The 17,955-nt window shown below is 42.1% G+C and overlaps 1 protein-coding gene across 5 annotated transcripts in view; it reads left to right on the top strand.

Moving 5' to 3' along the window:
• Nucleotides 1–10,594, top strand: part of DCUN1D3 (defective in cullin neddylation 1 domain containing 3) — a 19,200-nt gene extending 8,606 nt beyond the window's left edge. For 2 of the 5 annotated variants that reach the window (XM_080620052.1, XM_080620053.1), the window contains exons 2-4: nt 2,181–2,256; nt 6,909–7,441; nt 9,388–10,594. In XM_080620052.1, the coding sequence (XP_080476178.1) occupies nt 7,011–7,441; nt 9,388–9,859 (903 nt within the window). In that variant the 5' untranslated portion in view covers nt 2,181–2,256; nt 6,909–7,010 and the 3' untranslated portion in view covers nt 9,860–10,594. Of the gene's footprint in view, nt 1–2,180; nt 2,460–6,908; nt 7,442–9,387 lie in introns of all 5 variants that reach the window. The other 3 variants (XM_080620055.1, XM_080620056.1, XM_080620054.1) reach the window with 3 other exon arrangements.
• The last annotated feature ends 7,361 nt before the right edge of the window (nt 10,595–17,955 follow it).

Raw genomic sequence — 17,955 nt, forward strand, 5'->3', positions numbered from 1 at the left:
TATGTGTTTGATGCTTCTTTCCATCCTAGTCACCTTACATTATTTAGCATCAAGTCAGCCACAACACATTGCTGTGCTGTGATAGCCTTTAAATGCAGGCTTGAAGAGCTTGGTTTCTTTACTGCTCATACTGACTTTTCATTCCACATCCCATAATGGGGTTGTCACAGAAGTTTACGCTTGCTACTACATTAAAAATTAAAAAAAAGGTGAAATGGGCAACTTGGTAGAATAAAAGTAGTAAGAATGGAGAAAGAATTGGTGGTTCTAACAGATGTTAAAACTTCCAGCTCCCAGCTCTACAGTGTGTGTGTACAGGTCAGCCAACCTGGAAACTACTTCAACCAACCTGAGAAAGTTTGGCTTTTGCTGGGTAGGGCTGAACTCCATCAGATTCAGCTCCATTTGAACTTTGAAATAAGGGTTTGCTTCCAGTAGTTAGGTGGAAATGTGGATTTGGTGGATCATAGATTTCTTCCAAAGAAATACAGATGTGTTTGAAAAGTAGTTAGTTTGTTGCATAAAGTTGCCATGACAATGGTTTTAAAATGTGAAGTGTAAGATGTTGCCTCTCCTCTATTTAAGCAGGCTCCTGGGGGAATGAGGCTCTACAGTGCCCTCATGTCCCTCTCGTGGCTTCTTTCCTTCCCCAGTGATTTGTAAAAGGAATTACTTAGTTGCAGGGGACCAAAAGGAGTTGACACAGAAGTGCTAAATGTTACTTTTTCTTAAATCCTTGAAATTCATGAAGTGCTATGGTCAAATAGAAAGAAATCCAAGCTAGCGCTTCCCCTGTGAGAAGGACAGGAACTCCTCTGTTCATATAAGCATTTAAGTGGGCTGATGGCTATGCACCTGCACGGGGTGGCCCTTTCAGCAGGAGTGTATGCTACAAGAGCTCTACAATAGCTGTGAGGCCATGAAGTGAGTGCAAAAGGGTTGTTGTTTGTGTGGAAGATGAGGTTTGGAAGCAAAGGATGTAAATCCAGACAGAAGTAGGCTTTTTGGACTATCCATCTCAAAAGTAAATGGCTAAAAATGGTACAGCGGAGATACGCTTTTGCTTTGTGTGTGTGTGGCAGTTCCAGTCCACAGTTTGTAGGGGTTTTGAAGTGTTTTGGATACTGCTTCCTGGGCTTTTAAAAGCTTTTTAAAAAACTTTGATCTGCACTAGGTTTTATTTATTGGTCAGATTTGTCCCAATACACCTATAGGACTTGAGTTTGCAGAAAACTCAATTTGTGTGGAGACTGGCATGTGTGATACGAACTTATTTCATGGCAGTCTTTCTACATCCATTGCCTGCTTTTACTGAAGGAAGCACTGAACAAGCTAATGTTCCCACTTGTTTTCTCAGTAGTAGGTCTTATGTAAAAAGAAGTATGCAGAAAGGCAGCTTTTGATCACCTGCCTTCTCACCAGATGTACTAGGAGCTGTAAAACCAAGCCATTTTAGTGGTTTAGTACGGTGGAGTGGAGGAGCTTTATCAGAGCTGCCTTGTTTTTGTTTGGTGTGGTTTTTTTTTTTCCCTAGATCAGATACAAACAGAGGTGTTGACTAGGTGCTGTGATTGTAGCTTTTGCTACACAAACCACACGTTTTGTCTGTCATCTTCTCTTCGAGCATCATAGTTCCATAGCAGAGCTGGTAATTTAAAAGAAGTGCAGTTGAGCCAGCTGAACTGAACATGGGAAAACAAACATGGAAAAGAATGTGCTAGAGAATGAAAAAAGAGAATTGCTTTCTAGACCCAAATGATGCTTTGCTAGGAAGCAGCTGTCTGGCATTCACAGATTAAACAGCCGCTTAGCTAACATGCATTGACAATGATAGCGTGTCCTCTGTTTTGCTTTGAGTGCATGAAATGAGGATTTAACTCTCCCATGCTGAAAGCCATAAAAGTATCCGGAAGTGTGTGTTTACTGCTAACAAACATTTGAGCTTGTGTGTTGAATTCAATACCTGATCTATGCTTTAATGACAGTGCAGAGTTAATGGTGTTAATGATACTTTATAAGTCAAAAAGTAAAATAGTCGTATAAAATGACTCTTTCAACAAATGGATTTTGGCTATGAAGGGTTTTATTAAATGCATAGTAGTTTCTGAGCTATGTGGTGTATTTTGTGGTTTCATAGCCTCTTCTGAATGTAAATACTTGTGTGGTCTTTTATCTTGCAGCATTTCATGTGGAACCCAGGGAGCCTGAAGGAGGCTGCAAAGCTAGTGGAATGATTCCCTGTGTAACTGAAACTATGTGAGTATTAGATGTTTGCTTACAGCATCACTTGTCCAGCATCAATTCTTAAAACAGCGATCGCTTCTGGTTCAGCAGTTGCAGTGATCCTTTCGTGCCTCCCCAGAGGAAATCTGTGTGTATCTGCTCAAAGCTGGAAAAAGACGGGGCACCCATGATACTTCCAGCTACTGAGGAAGTCATGTATCCCTGTCCACTAAAAGGTAGATAATGTGTAGTGAAAAGCTGAGGCTGAGTTAAGCTCTAGCAATGTTGTCTTTGCCTTTACTAGTGAACTGCTACTTGGGAAGGGATTTAATGGTTGGCTGAGCTGTGTCCCCTTTTGTTACAAGATTTCCTAAAATTTGCCTTTGATGGGTTCTTGAATCTGTGGAGGGTTTTTTTCCTCTTCTTTCTATACTTAATATGTGTTGATAGTCATTGTAAATACCTTCTGATGCAACACTTTATTAAATGGCATAATGCTCGCCTGTGTTTTGTAGTTCTCTGGATGTATCTGATGATTTCTATTACTACAGTAACATTGGTCATTAAGGAAAAATACAGGGTGACTTAAATATTTCCTTTGCAATTTCTCTCCTCCTGCCAGCTCTCCCCCACTTCAGTGCTGCTGTTTTCAGTTGTGCCGTGGCATGCTTGTATGACAGAGAATTATTACTGAGTCATTTTGTTGTTTTGCTCCCTTCCAATCTTGGGTTGCATGTGATCTGGTCACTTGAAAATGGAGAAAAACTAATTCCTTTACAGCCCTAAAAAAACCCCCAACCCAACAAGCAAACCAAAAAGGCCCACCAAGCATTAGCAAGGTCTTTCCAATCTTCTCTAGGTTTTATGTTTAATTATTGGGCAATATAGTTCTACACATCCTTTGTTCTTAGATGGAGGCTCTCCTTTTCCTTCCCTTCTAGAAAGGAGCAGAGAGCATCATTGTTGATCTCTGCTTTGCAGTTCCTGTTATGTGGAAGATGGCCTCATGGGCTTCTTGGTGATTCATATTTACTGTAGGTTATTGCTCAATGCTTGTCTGAGTAACTCTTTGGGAGTACTGTATCCTGTAGCACTAAGTACGTTCCAACCTTAGCCCTCAATTTTGATCTTTTTTTGCAGAGTGGCAAAGCTAGTGGTGAGCACTGCATTTGTGTCTCACAGTTCATGTTGTACTGTTACAGTAGTTTTGCTCCTGGGACATGATCCGTTTGGGAATTAGTGTTCTGTCACCAATCCAGTATAACCTTTGGGTACACGAGAACTTTATACTTGTAGTTCCTGATCCAGCTGGGAGAAATAGCTCTGCACATCCTTGTTCTCACTTAGTTGCAGTCAGCATGACCTAGACATGATGTTTGTTTTGCTTTGCAGCTAAATGAGTTGCTTTGTTCACTTTTCTGAGAGTGCTTTTTCATATTCCTTGAACGCTGAGTTCCATGCAGCTCCTGATGCTGCAACTGGATCCTCTCTCCAGCCTCCCTTAACAAAAGGGCCGACTTCTCCCACTTGTTTCTATCTCCTTCCAAGCTCTTGTTCCTTTCAAGCCTTGAAACCTGAGTCATGTAGGAAGCGGAGGTGACTAGTAAGTGAAGTGGATCCAGCTCAGGGAAGGCATTTTATAAGAGGGTAACTGATGGAGCGCCAGAAGATTTTTCTCTTACAAAACCAGATGCATGCACAAGCTGCCAGCGGATGCAGTTTGACCTTTATTTTTTTTTAAGCAGGTTTTGCTATTTTTGGGGTAGAATGCTTCAAAGTATCTGGCACATGGCATCAAGTTTCATGTAGCAGAAAAGTGAGGAATTGCAGCAACTGTACTTCAGTATCTTCTATAGTGTTTGTTCCCAATGAGTAGGATTGTGCTCTGAAAGCCTCCTCGGCAGAGAGGAGGAAAGAACTCTGTTACTGCAGGGAAGAGCAGTGCTTGCAGAGCCCAGGCCATGGCTGTTCAGGAGCAGCAGCCAGTTACTTGTAAGGCAAGTAGGCTAAAGTACAGAAACATGCTTGTTAGAGGGGTATGCTGCAGGGGATGTGGTTAACTTGCACTCTATGGGTTAATGTTGTTGTTCTCTCGAGTGGTTTTTGGAAACAGCTGCTGGGACACTTCCTCACATACAGGTGCTTAATAATGCTGGCTGACCTTCCCTCTGTGTACTGTAGTGTTGTCTTTTCATGACAGCAAATGACAATAAACCCCATCTGTTTCATCAGATTGGTGATGTCACTTTGTAGACTCAAAAGTTAGATCATCATTGATACAAGCCGTTGCTTAGGAAACATGACAGCATGAATTGCTTGCATTAGGAAAACTTAGGGGCAGAGTATGTAAGTTAGTCTTGCAAACTGTCTTTTTAACTTTAAAATGGGAATTCCTGAAGTGAATTGGATTAATCTCTGTCCATTATGCCGTGTGTGATTTGACTGCTACCAGCTATTTTAAAGAATAGTACATTTCACTAATAGGCAGCTATTCTTTAGCCTGTTCATAGGGAAAAGCTTTTTCTGAATCCCCAACAGCTAATAATTGCTGTTACGTGTTTGAGCAGAAAGCTTCATGAACTAGCTTACTCTAGTTTAAATTCTACTGTGTTTTTTACTCAGGATTTCTTCATTCTGTCCCTTTACTTGCATGCTTCCGTCTAAAAGAAAACTTAGCCAAAGCAGTGCTAGCTGCCTTGGAGAAACTGATGGAAGAACAAGGATTAATGTAGATGGAGCATTTGAATTCTGATTAAAGGGGAGAATAAAAGAAGGCTAGTATCAGGGAGTTAATCTCTAAGCAGTAATTTACAGCACCTAATAATATCCTGGTTGTTTTGGTGTAATGAAGAAATGGTATAGACTGGAGAAGATGCTGTTGCTCAGACACGTGGCAGCACAGGAACCAGTACCAGGCTGTACTCTGCAATTCACAAAGAGCTGTGAAGTACTAGCAACTGATGAAATTGATTTTTGGGTTGTTTATGTGGAAATGCATATTTTAATGAATCCTTTAAAATACAAATGAATAAGAAATTATTCTTGAATACACACACACATTAAATTGAACTTTACTTGCTTATAAAAGTGATGCTGCAAAGTTCATGGTTAAAGCAGTCTGATGACGGGATATACCAAATATTTGTTTCTTCTGCTGCTTAAAACTAGGTTTTTGTTAGTTTTGTGGGTTATGGGCTTAAGAAGAGGAATCGGGGAGGGGAAGCCAGGTAGTTGAAACCAGCATCTTGGCAAAAAATACTTTTTCTTTGCTCATGAAACTGCATACATGCTGTTTTCACAAAGCGGATATGATGGCTGAGAGAAAATTGATGTTTGTAGTCTTAGTATCTGGAGAATTCATCTGCACTTGGTGCTGCTGTTCCAAGTTGATTTAGAGGTTAAAACAGGGGTTTGATCTCAGAAGAATATGGAAAACCTGAAGTCTGTTTTATTTTTTCATTTTTAATTTTAATCTCCTTTCTTGTTCTAATTCTGTAACCTGGGAGCAGTAAACAAAGACAAGGCAAATCCAATTCTTATGTTCGAGGCTTTTGCCTAACTGACAGCAGAGATGAAATGCAAATAAGTGGGTAAAGGAGGAATATGATAAGCAATTGCTTTCTTGGAGTTGATGTTTCTGAGAAATGGACTGTCCATGGCGTGGCTGCATGCTGATAGGATAGTGTCAGAGTGTTAGCTTGGTTTTAACAGGGATCTTTTAAGAAACCTTTTCTGTGGGTAAAATTTCATTTCCAAATATGCAGGACTTTAACATTATGATTTATAAAAACAGAAAATGATGATATCATTTGGCATTTTAATTTTTTTTTTTTTTTAACTGAACTGGAATTGCTGCTTCTTATCTGCATGGGTGTCTGTCTGAAAAGAGATTCATTACAAAGGCCCCCTCCCTCTGTCTGTCTCCTTGCCTGAAGGGAGGAACCCACTTGAAACAATGAATAATTCCTAAATGCTAGCTTGCATGGGAAGTGAGTGTTGCACCTTTCTGCAGACACCCTGTGTGTGTGTGTGTGTGTTAAGAATAAAAAATCTAGATTACAGACTCAGTTTAAAAAAACCCAAACAAACCCACAACTCCCATCATCCCTGCCCCGCTTGTTGTTGTTCCCCCATCTTCCCCCCTAATTAAAACCAAACCCAACCCCCCCAAAAAAAAACCCCTTTTTTCCCCATTTGCTGAAGATACAGTCTAATGCTTAACTCTGCCAGGTTGTCCCATCAGTGTCTCCACCCTCCCTCCCCCTGCCTCCTCCCCCCTTACTTTGTTTCAGTGTGTTATATTCTATATATGAAATGTGGGTATACTTTTAAAAACCATTTCCTTTAGAATATTTCTGGGTTAGAGTAGTCTGTCTTGATGAAGCCTGTACATGAATCAACCTCTTTGTAACCTATGTTACAGTAAGAATTTTAGGAATTTCCTTTATTAGGACCCGTTAGTATACTGCAGCCACTGAGTGAGCTGCATTGATTTCTAGGTAAAACAGCCTGAAATTGCCTGAAATTTATGGCATATGCCAACCTTCTGTACACTGCTCCTTTTCAGTACGCAAAACTTAAATATCCTGGAGTCGGTCTCTTACTGGTGAATGTTATCCCACATTCAATACTTATAATATTCTTTGTGGAAAAAACAGCAATTTTACTCTGAAACTGCTTTTCAGGTCAGTTGACTACCGCTAATGGCATGGTGAGATGTGTTGAAGAGCAGCTGCGAGGGTGTCCGACGGTAAGGGGACTGCTCTAGAAGCTGGGCTTGCAACATCATGGGCCAGTGTGTCACGAAGTGCAAGAATCCTTCTTCTACCCTTGGCAGCAAAAATGGGGAAAGGGAATCCGGCAGCAAGTCGCACAGTAAAAGAAGTGCAGTCCACAAAGATGACCATGGTTCAGCTTGTGGGAAGTCTCCAGGAGATATACTTGTGAATGGGACAAAGAAAGCGGACGCTGCTGTGGAGTCCAGTCAGCCTTCAACGTTTTCTGGAGATATAAAGAAAGACCCTGTTACCAGCGCAGAGGAATCTTCACTCCAAAGGATTGGGGAGTTATTTAGGAGATACAAGGATGAACGGGAAGATGCCATACTGGAAGAAGGAATGGAACGATTTTGCAATGACCTCTGTGTTGATCCCACTGAATTTAAAGTGCTAGTTTTGGCTTGGAAATTCCAGGCTGCTACCATGTGCAAATTTACAAGGTTAGTTCTTGTAGAACTTGTAATTATTTTCCTATGTTAAAGTATATCCTGTCATCTGTGTGTTGGAGCGGCAGCCTCATTAGCTTCACTTACCTATTTTTTCTAACACTAGCATTTTGATCACATTAATTCCTACTGCTGAGAAGGTAAGCTTTGTATTGTCCTCTTTTCCCTTTCCCCTCACAGTGGGTTTCAGAATCAAAAGTGGTTTTGGACATTATGCATGAACAGTGTAATGAACTTCTGTAGATACGAATTTATTCTTGATTTACCAAAACCAATTTTACTGTTTCCAGCATTATTTAGTGATGAGATTGGACACAAAAATTGATTTTTGCTTTAAAGTAATGTGAGATTCCTTAATAATTGCTACCAGCTCTGTTCTCATCCTGTAAAAGAATGACAGACTGCTTCCAAAGAACTGTTCCTGCCCAACCAGTGTTACACTTGGTGTCTTTTTCCAAGAATAATCCTGTTGAAGTATAGAGAGGGAAGGAAATCGCAAGGGTTTTGACACTTGTAGCTATTTCATACTGGCTGACAAGTGACTGGTATTTAAAGTGCTGTCTGTCCTGGACAAGGGGGTCAGTCAGTTGGCCGATAGCATGTGTGATCCTTCAGGAAACAGAATGACTAAAACTTATCAATAAAAAGCAAAAAATGAAACAAAAACCCCTCCAAAACTACAGCAGCCTTCCCCAGCTTGATTGTCGATATCCAGGTAAGAGCAAGATTTCCTACAGGGACTTCCTGAGAGAGAAGGAATCTTTTATTTTGAGTAATGCTTCCTATTTTTACTCAGCTTATAACTTTCAAAATTACTTTGGTGTTCTGAGCCTTGAAGCAAGCCTTTGCTGTGCACTGAACACAGCTTTTCCAACATCTTCAGAGTCTATGTGGACGTGGCAGGGTGTCAAATGGGTGAGTTACTCTGGAACGCAAATGTGGATTTAATGACTGCTGATGGGACAGGTATTTGCTAATGTGAATTGCAGGTAGTGTCTGTGGTTCTGCACAACCACCGTGAGTTTTATTAACGTCATTTTGATTTTCTTGGAGAGGGAAAATCTAGTGGTGAGAGGCTGCCTTTGTTCAAGGGTACACTGACTGGTGCTGCTTGACTTCTTTCATCAAGGAAAGCAATGTTGTCTTTTGTTCTCCTAAGTGCTGCCCCATCTCCTGTCTTCCAGCCCTTACTGTGTCAGAGTCTGCTGGCTTTGGTTGATACTGGCTGGTTATAACACTTGCTCATGAGCATTAGAGAAATCGGAGCTACCATCTACCCACTTGGTCAGATTTTTAGCAGGCTAATTAGTACAGCATTGGTGCTTTAAGCAGTGTTTACTCGTTGCCTTGCAGCCTGTGCTCTGTTAGGCCATGCTGTCTTCCATTCTCAGCAGGTGCCTCAGTGACCATTGCTCTTGGCACCCTTTTTATTTTGCAGGCTGGAAGGGCAATAAAAAAAACACAGGAGAGCTGCCAGTGAACTGCTCTGTGCCTTGAGAGCAGCTCACCCAGAGCATGGGTGCTTAGACATGGGCGATATTGAAGCACAGTGTATAAATCAGCTTGATTCAGTGCATAGATGTGGTGTTGTCAAACATTTGATATTTCGTCTGTGGTAGATTTTATTCACTTTTTAATGTGAAAGGCACTGGATTGTGGTAGTATCGAGTCGTCAGAAAGCCAGACAGCAAAATCTTTCAGAACCCACCAGATATGAGGGGTGTATGTGATTCCCCAGGCCACGAGGAACTTCCTGGAAATATGTCTCTTTCCATCAGCTCCGTTGACAAAATCCTTGTGCCACGTGGGCTTGAAAGTACGCCTTGTCTTACCCAGACAACCCTCTTCTGATTTGACATAGCTGAATGGAGGTGGGAAGTGTTAAGCACGTGAGGTCAGGGTGAAGTGCTCACACTAATTTCTCTTCTCTTGCTTAATAGGAAGGAGTTTTTTGAAGGCTGCAAAGCAATAAATGCGGACAGCATTGATGGCATTTGTGCAAGGTTCCCCAGCCTCTTAAACGAAGCCAAGCAGGAAGATAAATTCAAGGATCTCTATCGTTTCACCTTCCAGTTTGGCCTGGACTCTGAAGAAGGACAGAGGTCGCTACATCGGGAAATAGCCATTGCCCTTTGGAAATTAGTCTTCACCCAAAACAAGCCCCCTATTTTGGACCAGTGGTTACACTTCCTAGTCGAGAACCCCTCAGGAATCAAGGGAATCTCCCGGGACACGTGGAACATGTTTCTAAATTTTACTCAGGTGATTGGACCGGACCTTAGCAACTACAGTGAGGATGAGGCCTGGCCGAGTCTCTTCGATACCTTTGTGGAGTGGGAAATGGAGCGAAGGAAAAAGGAAGAGGAAACCAAATGCATTCTGTCTTCGGACACAGAGGTGGAACAGACTTAGCGGCATCGAAGCAGCAGTGATGGAAGCAACCTGTTGCCCTTCATGAAATGTAAACTCTGGATGTTTCTGGAAATTACCAAGGCTCCAGATTTTTCTACTTTACACCTTTTTCTGCCTTGTCTTTGAAAGGGCTCTAAAATGCTGTATCATGTTTTAGGCACTTTCTTAATTTTGGTTATTCCTTTTACTCTTGCCCTGAAATATTTGACCCTGGCTCCAAGTTAAGCATTTTGGGGTTGATTTTTGTTTTGTTTTTTTAAGACTTCAGATTAGTATAAGTAAATCTGATATTTCTTGCACAATGTAGATCTTTTTCATTAGGTTAAATTAACATTGCTAAATTATACAGTGCCAGATTTAAGTTTTCCATACCACATCCGTCAGGGCAGTTCTGTACTGTGTGTAGTGCTGTTTACATTGTTGACATTTTAGGCTGTAATAATTTTAAGGTTTTCTACCAAGATGAACAGCAGTGTTAACTACAAATGCATTAATCCCCCGGTATAAGGTTCCAACCAACCAACAAAACCAACAGCCTTTTGTAATACGGCTGACCCCCATTTGAGCTCTTAGCGAATGAGTCCAGATCATTCCTCTTTTTTTTTTTTGGAGTTTCAAACTAAATGTTGGGATTGTCTTATAAAATTACTGTACCTGTCAGTCAACTGAGTGGTAGATGACGATTTGTACCTAAATCTCTTACACATCACACAATAAAAGAGCAGTACTACCTCAGTTTTATTGAAAGTGGACTTCTTGATGGACTTCCATTTTTCTCTGGAAGTTGTATTTTTGTGGCTACATGAGACTATTTTTACTTGACTAAAAGAACCAAAGGTTCTGCTTCTTAAGTTTGCTACACATTGACAGAAGCAACACACAAACCCTAAGTCTTCAAGGAAAACTGTGGTATAATTCTGCTTTAATTTGTTTGATTTATACCTAAAGTATTACCTTACTTGTCTGGCAAGCACAGTACTTCTATGTAAGGAACTATCTTTTGCATTAATATTGACGAACCAATTTTTTAAAGCCTCTGTTTAATTGCTAAGGCGCAGTTAATACTGCACGCTTCCTGGAGCAACTATATCGGCATCTGATGACAAAGTGAATTCTTAATGTGTTCTTAATGACAACAGTGTAGATGAGTCATTTTTAGACTGATTTGATAATCTTTGGATAGGAGTCAATATATTATTTTACAATGCCTGTATTGGGACTATTTGCCTGTTGAAACTTGTGACTTAAAGGGAGTTTTATTAACACTGGTTGAAACTTTTTTTGCTTATTGATGCTACCTTTTTTAATTTTAGTATGTCAACTTTTTTACACCTTTTGGTAAAAGGGATGGCTGCCAAGGCTTTCTGCAGAGCTACGTGCTGGCTTAATGAATTTGATACATTTCCATTACTCACCTTTTATTTTCAGAGCTGCATTTCAGGATCATAGAATGGCTTCAGGCAAAAAAAAACCAAACCAAAACCACAGCCTGGACAGTCATCCATAGCATCTAATGGCTTTTGTGATACCAGGGTTTTCAAGTTAAAGGGAACCACATTTTAGGTGATGAGCGTGTCACTGGCTCCAGGGTGGCATGCTTTGCACGTTTGCTGTGCCCCAGAGCGGGTAGCAGAGAGAGGAGGATCTGCCTGAATTCTGTCACTGGCTTTGCTGGTGTGCAGCCTATGCAATAGCTTGGGTCTGAGATCATAAATCACAAACAAAATGTGGGTATTGAAAACTGTTAAAAACCGAACCCACAAGCCACAGATAGCATTTCTTTCATCTAATAAAAGGAGAGTTTGGTCCATGCTGCTTCTGCAAGCTCTTGCTGGGACATGCATTAAGCTGTAGAAAACAAATGTTGTTCTAGGTGCAGCTGAGTCTGTCCCTTTGCAGGAGGGGAGCCCCGAACTTGCTGTGTTACAGGTAAATACACCCAAAGCTTTGTTGTTGCTATTATAACCTTACAAGCTAGCATGGCCTAAGCACAGTTTGGCAGCAAAACCTTATTCCAAGTCGGTGAACAAAGCAGGCCAAAGCACTTGTGCTGCTATAATTGAATTTATGGTGAGACTTTTGCTGGTGCTGTTGTTTAAAAAAAAGAAAAGCTCCCCAACAGAGGCTGCTTTGTTAGCAGAAGTTCCATATGGAGCCTGATTTACTAAATGAAAACTGTATTTATAAGTTTGAGACTTCTCATTCAGCTATTAAATGCTTTGTTCATCTCTGTTTTTTTTCCTCTAAAGGTAATTTAAAATGTCCAGAGTGTGAAAACTGAGTATTCAGATGAATAGGCAGTGCATGCACGCACACACACACCAAATCATGGCAGCAGCAGCTGCTACTGAGTCATGTGCTAAACTGCAGCAGCTCCAGAGGATAAGGGATGGAGTGCTTTAAGGCTGGTGCTTATCTTGTGGCCTGAATGTGGATAGCAGTGAGGAAATCAATCTGAAGCACATCAAGGCTGAGCCATTTTAGTATAACAGACATAATACAGCTTCTTAAAGATGGTGGTTGTGAATATAGAGGAAGGAAAAAATCTTATTTCCTCTTAGGGAAAAGACCTGATTCTCAGTGACTTAAGTCCCATGTACATGAGGCCAGCCTTGCTCTTGTTCTGCTGCTTTCAGCCTAGCAGGAGCAGCTCCACCCAATGGGTAGAACACTTGCAAAAATAGCCAAATGGTCTATCTAGCAAAGTACCATTTATTTTTAGCCTAACTTCAATGTTTTAATTGCCATTTACAGAATGCAGACCAGACCTGTATCAGTTTTATATTCCTGAACCAGGAGCTGAAGATCCAACTCTTTGGCAGTGCTGACAGGGAGAGAGGGAGTCAGACCTTCCCTTGGGTTGCCTAGTGATTGTATGATCCTAAACAAGACCAGATTGTACTCTGTAATGCTGGTGTTCCCGTGTGGGAGTGGGAGTTCTACATGGCTCTGAGAAGCCTCTAAAGATATGCTTGTTTAATGGTTAAACTGTGAATATCTGTGGAACAGGCCAAATACTTTCACTCTTCATTTTTTTCTATACTTTAAATCCTCATTGTGTAGGCACAGGACTGTAGTGAGCAGCTGATGAAATCCTTGGAACCATTGCAACTATTTAACTTTATTTTAATTATAGTATGTGTTAGGAAACCTTATGCATGTAGTGAACCTGCTGCAACTTGGGGTAAATAACTATAGAATACTCTATAGTTAGTTATAGTAATGTACTGGAAAACTGGTCTGACATCCACACTCTGTGGCATCTTACTGCCTTCCCTGATAGGCAAAGAAATACAACTCCTGTAAACTTCAGTCCCTAGTAATAAAACACTGACCACCTGCACCACATTATAGTTTGCAACACCTTTAGAATTTGGCTCCCAGAATGACTGGAGGCTCAGTTGTGCTAATTTTTACTTGTGAGTATTGCTGAGGTCAAGGCTATTGATTCAAGTACGGATTTGGAAGATTCCACCCATAGCTGGCCATAAAACGTGACTGAGGAAATTGGAATTGAATGCTGAATTGTGAGTTTACGTGCTGCTGGGGCTGTTCTGTATGGAGAATTATAGCTTTTTCATACTGTGCAATTGTAGTGAAAGAACCACAGGAAAAATACATGGAGGTGTGGCAGAAAACTGGACAGCTGAAGCCTGTGGCAGTTGGGTGTGCTGAGCACTGGCTGCCCCTGGCTGGCACGGCAGATCTGCTCATGCATCAGCCTCTGAACCATGATAGCTTTTCAGCCAGTACATTGAAGAGTATGAAACGAGCTCACCCTGCTCTGCTGATGGGTGACTTGAGGCCGGTTGCGCATAGATGCAGCCCACCCCAGGCAGGGTAGCTCTGGGGTGAGGGTTCAGAGCACTGGGGCAGCAGCAGCTTTGCCTGTGAGACTTTTCTTTCACTCCTTGCATGTCTGTCAGAGCCTGAAGAACCCATGGATCCCAGAGCTAGCTTGTCACCCGCGGTTCCCAGGCATGGCTATGCACTGACTGATGACCTTAGTATTTTCCTGACACAACACCAGTATTTTCCTTACAGTTCTAATCCTTGTTTCCAAATAAAGCCCAGCAAAGTTAAAGAAACACCCCGTAGTTTAGCAGCCACCTCAGTCGTGATGTAATTTGTTGGCTGAGACTACATCATTCCCATTCATCAGAAAATAATAGTCATTGTGAGTTTCTGGGTCTTGCAGCCTTGTGTTCTGCAGTGTGATCCTTTTTTAGAAGACCTTTGGTGAATTGGGCGCCCAATTCTTCCCTTGAGCTCACTGTGCTCAAAACGTGTGCATGGGAACTTAGCCTTTTGTATTAAAAAGGAAGATGCTTAACCTGAGACTCAAAACTCTTCAGGGTAGTGTTTCAATATACAGCAAAACATTACGTGTTTTCTCCATTAAGTATTGAAAGCCGAGTGTCTGCTTAAATCTTGTTGTGTGCAAACAAAACCACCAGTGTTAAAATTTTCTCTCTGGACTATTGGAGATTGCAGCTTTGGTTTTATATTGTCAACTGCAGTGAAATACATGAGATTGTAAGACGGAAGGCTGTAACTCCTTCACCATGAAGTACATAGGTATCTCTACCTCTTGTTCTTAGACTTGAATTGTTTGAGGTTACCATCCTTCTTTCCCAGGATTTCATGCCTGGATGAGTACTCTGTTTTAATTGACCCGAGTTAAGTATTATCTCTCTGCCATCCTTTTTGGTAAACTGCTTTTAATCTGCATGCTCCCTTTGAAAGGGAGCCAAGTCAAGCTGCAAACAAGTGTTGGTCCTCCTGGGTGCTAGCTTTGGAGTGCCACAGAGTGACCAACTGGGAGCTACTCTGCATGTGGCTCAGGGGTTTCATCACCCCCCCTCTCCCCTGGTCGGGCTGCCTGTACTGACAGTACATTGAAGATGGAGCAGCTGCTCCCCAAGAGGGAGCCATCAGCCTTTTCCTTTGCCCTTGGAAAACTGTAGGAACCCACCTGATGCAGTGCCATGAGTGTATTTTTCTTTTAATTGGAAATGACTGTGTTTTGTTCTGTGTTGGACTGGACCTGTAACACCCAGCAAAGATGGGAGCTGCAGGAGGCTGCACGCATCCTTTTCATCCCCAAGGTCAGAATCTTGCTCGGGACAAAACCCGTACACATGAGCAAAGCTGGAGTGTTCTCAAGTGTATTGGAGGTGCCAGAGTGGCTCTGTTGTGCTCATTAGTGTGTTCAGGTGGTGTGTCTCTGTCATGGAACACACCTGTGTCCTTTGTGTTCTTCCCCCAAAGAGAACTACACCACAGTTATGGTCACTGCAGATCCCAAGCAGATGCTGTGCTGTAGCAACTGTTGCTACAGGATTCTTCTTCCAGTTTGGGGGCTGCTTTCGGGATGTGACCTCTTGCACTATCTGTACAGGCACGTATGTCAAGGGAATGGGGGCTGTGTGAGACACCAGGTAAAAGGAGGCTGAAGGTCCTAGTCCTGCTAACAGCTTGCCTTAAATCACTGAGGTTAGAGCGGTTCCTCACTACTAGAGCACCCCTCGGCCTGTCTGTAGTTAGGTTTTAAAATCCAACAGGTTCTGGAGGTTATACAGAGTTTTTAAATTATTTTTGAAAAGCTTCTATCTTTGCATAATTGCACTCTTGAGATGAGCCCTTTCTGAGCAGCATTCACTTCACGCGCAGGCGGAGGAACCATCCGGCTCCAGTGTTCTTGCTGTAAAGTGTTTCTTTTCCTCCCTGTAAATTACATTTGGACTACAGGCTGCCTACTGTTGAACCAGTGTGTTTACTTGAATGTTGCCATTTTATGCAGTTACAACTGCTGAGTCTTGCTCTTCTTCTCTGGGCCCATGAGAGGGGGAGATGTGTGACCAGAGGTGGCAAACCCACATAGAGGTGGAGCTGAGGAGGGCTGGCTGCTGTTTTTGTACTCCCATATGTATTACACATTAGAGGACTTCACAGAATAGTGCTTAATATTTTGAAGTTGTGACTTTTTAAATCACACTAAACATAGTTATCTTTAAAGTAGGCTTGCTTTCTTAGCTATGAGTTTGAAAGAGTCCTTACTAAGGAGAATGGTCAGGGGGCCTCATGCTGTTAAGTTGTTGAGTAACTTGAGTTCCAAGAGCTGCAGATGCGATGGGCAGGATTAGGTCCTGTCCCCATGCTGCTGGGGTTTGTACTGGCTGGTCTTGAGGCCATGAAGCAACTGTACATCACTGACAGGATGTGTGGAGGAGAAGGGTCAGCCTGGGGGAACTCGTTGACGCAGCTGGGTTTCTTGGAGTACTTGCGTGTGGATTTTGCTGCCCCAACTTAGTCTTGACTCACCCTTTATGGAAGGAATGCGTTTTGATAGTGTTTGCTCCCAGAGAAGTAACTAGTTCTAACTAAGGAAATAGAATCAATCTCCCCATCCCTCAGTAAAGCAGCGAGCGTGGATAGGATCAGATCTGCTGTTCTCTGTTGGGAGTGGGTTTTGCCTTTTCAGACTCATCCAAGAGATGACTCTCTATGATCCAGTTTTCTCGCTCTGGGAAACAATGAATGTGTTGCTTGTTGTGGAGCAGACCCGTGCTTCCTCTTTAAGGCAGCAGTATCAGAGGTGCTGTGTAAATGTAATGCTTGAAAATGGCTGGAGTAAATTCTGTTTCATGTAGGGCCTTTTTAAAAGAGATGTGGCCAAATTTGTAAACCATGATGTAGAGGAAAAGTGGGAGAAGTTCAAGCTGATGCATCTCCTGCATCCCTTTGGGTTTGTAGTTTTACAGTTACTTTTCTTATGTGAAATTCTGCTCACCATTGTTGTCTGGAACAGAATGGAAACAGCATCTTCTAGAATGTGCAATCTAAGGCACAATGCAAATAGGTTGTAATGAGAAGGTTGTCTTTACTTGATAGCAATCTTGAGTGCAATGTTTTTGTTGTGTCCCTTTTGGAAGAAGAGCATTAAGTGCAGTCTGAGGTTTTTCTTTTAAGCAAAGCATTGGTTTGTCCATTACTGACTTCTTGTGGAATTTGTGCCAGATGTATATTAAATATTTTGGTGCTTTTTCTAATCCAAGTTGCCATTCATTTACCTGTGAGACTATTGAACTTCTGTATATTTAAATGACCAATCCCTCAAAGAAAACAAAATAACCCTTCAGTCGCAATGTATCCTGCCTACTGTAGCTTTGTAAATGTTCCAAAGCTTCTGGGTTTCCTGTATTCCATTGAGGTCTGAGGGGAGGGAGGGGAACAGCTACAGCAATCTAATCCACTGGAAGGGGCATGTGCACGCTGCTCTCTGCATTACTGAACAAATGAGTAACATTTGTGGTGTTTACATGACACGGTGGTGTTCACTTTTTTGTGCTCAAGCTTTGTACAAAATGTCTTATTTAAAGCTGAAGTCCTTTTTACATTTTCAATTAAAAGGGGACAAATTAATTATTTTTTCATGCCTATGAATAGGACTCTTGCTAGTTTTATTTGTCATCTCCAGCGTTTCTCAAGCAGGAATCCTGGATGCTTACTAACTTCTGCCTAGTCCTTGCAAGGAAGTGATCCCGTCACTTCTCAGTGCATGGAATGAAAACTAGCTGGGGTTTTCCAGCTTTGCAGTGCAGATGTCTACAAGAAGGAGATGCTGGATGTGAGCAGCCTTAACAGAAGTGTGCTCTCACAGCGAGTGAGTGCTGGGGCAGGCCGGCACTTGGCCACTTCCACGGAGTGGGGAGCCAAGGGGATGGGCAGTGCTGGGCGAGGGACCAGCTCCTTTCACATCCTGTAGTAGCACATGTTGATGCTATTCCCAGTTTGATAGCTACAGCCAAAGGCCACCAGGCTCACCTGGAGGGCAGAGAGTGCCTTTTTAAAAGAAAAAAACCTGGCTGCATTCATCTTTATTAAGATTTCATTTCAGGAATTTTGGAGCCTTTAAATTTAGGTGGGAACACCACTGACGTGAGCATCTACTGCCCACTCACTAGTGCTGGGCTAGCACTGCATTTGCCTTTCTCCTTTCTCTCCCTTGCCTCTATTTTTGTCTGCTCCTCCACACAGCAACTCCCAGCTTCCACTCCATAAGCTGCCAACTTGGGGTTGGAAAGTAGGAGGGT

The sequence above is a fragment of the Psittacula echo genome, assembly GCF_963264785.1.
Source record: "Psittacula echo genome assembly, chromosome: 5".
In the NCBI taxonomy this organism is placed as follows: Eukaryota; Metazoa; Chordata; class Aves; order Psittaciformes; family Psittacidae; genus Psittacula; species Psittacula echo.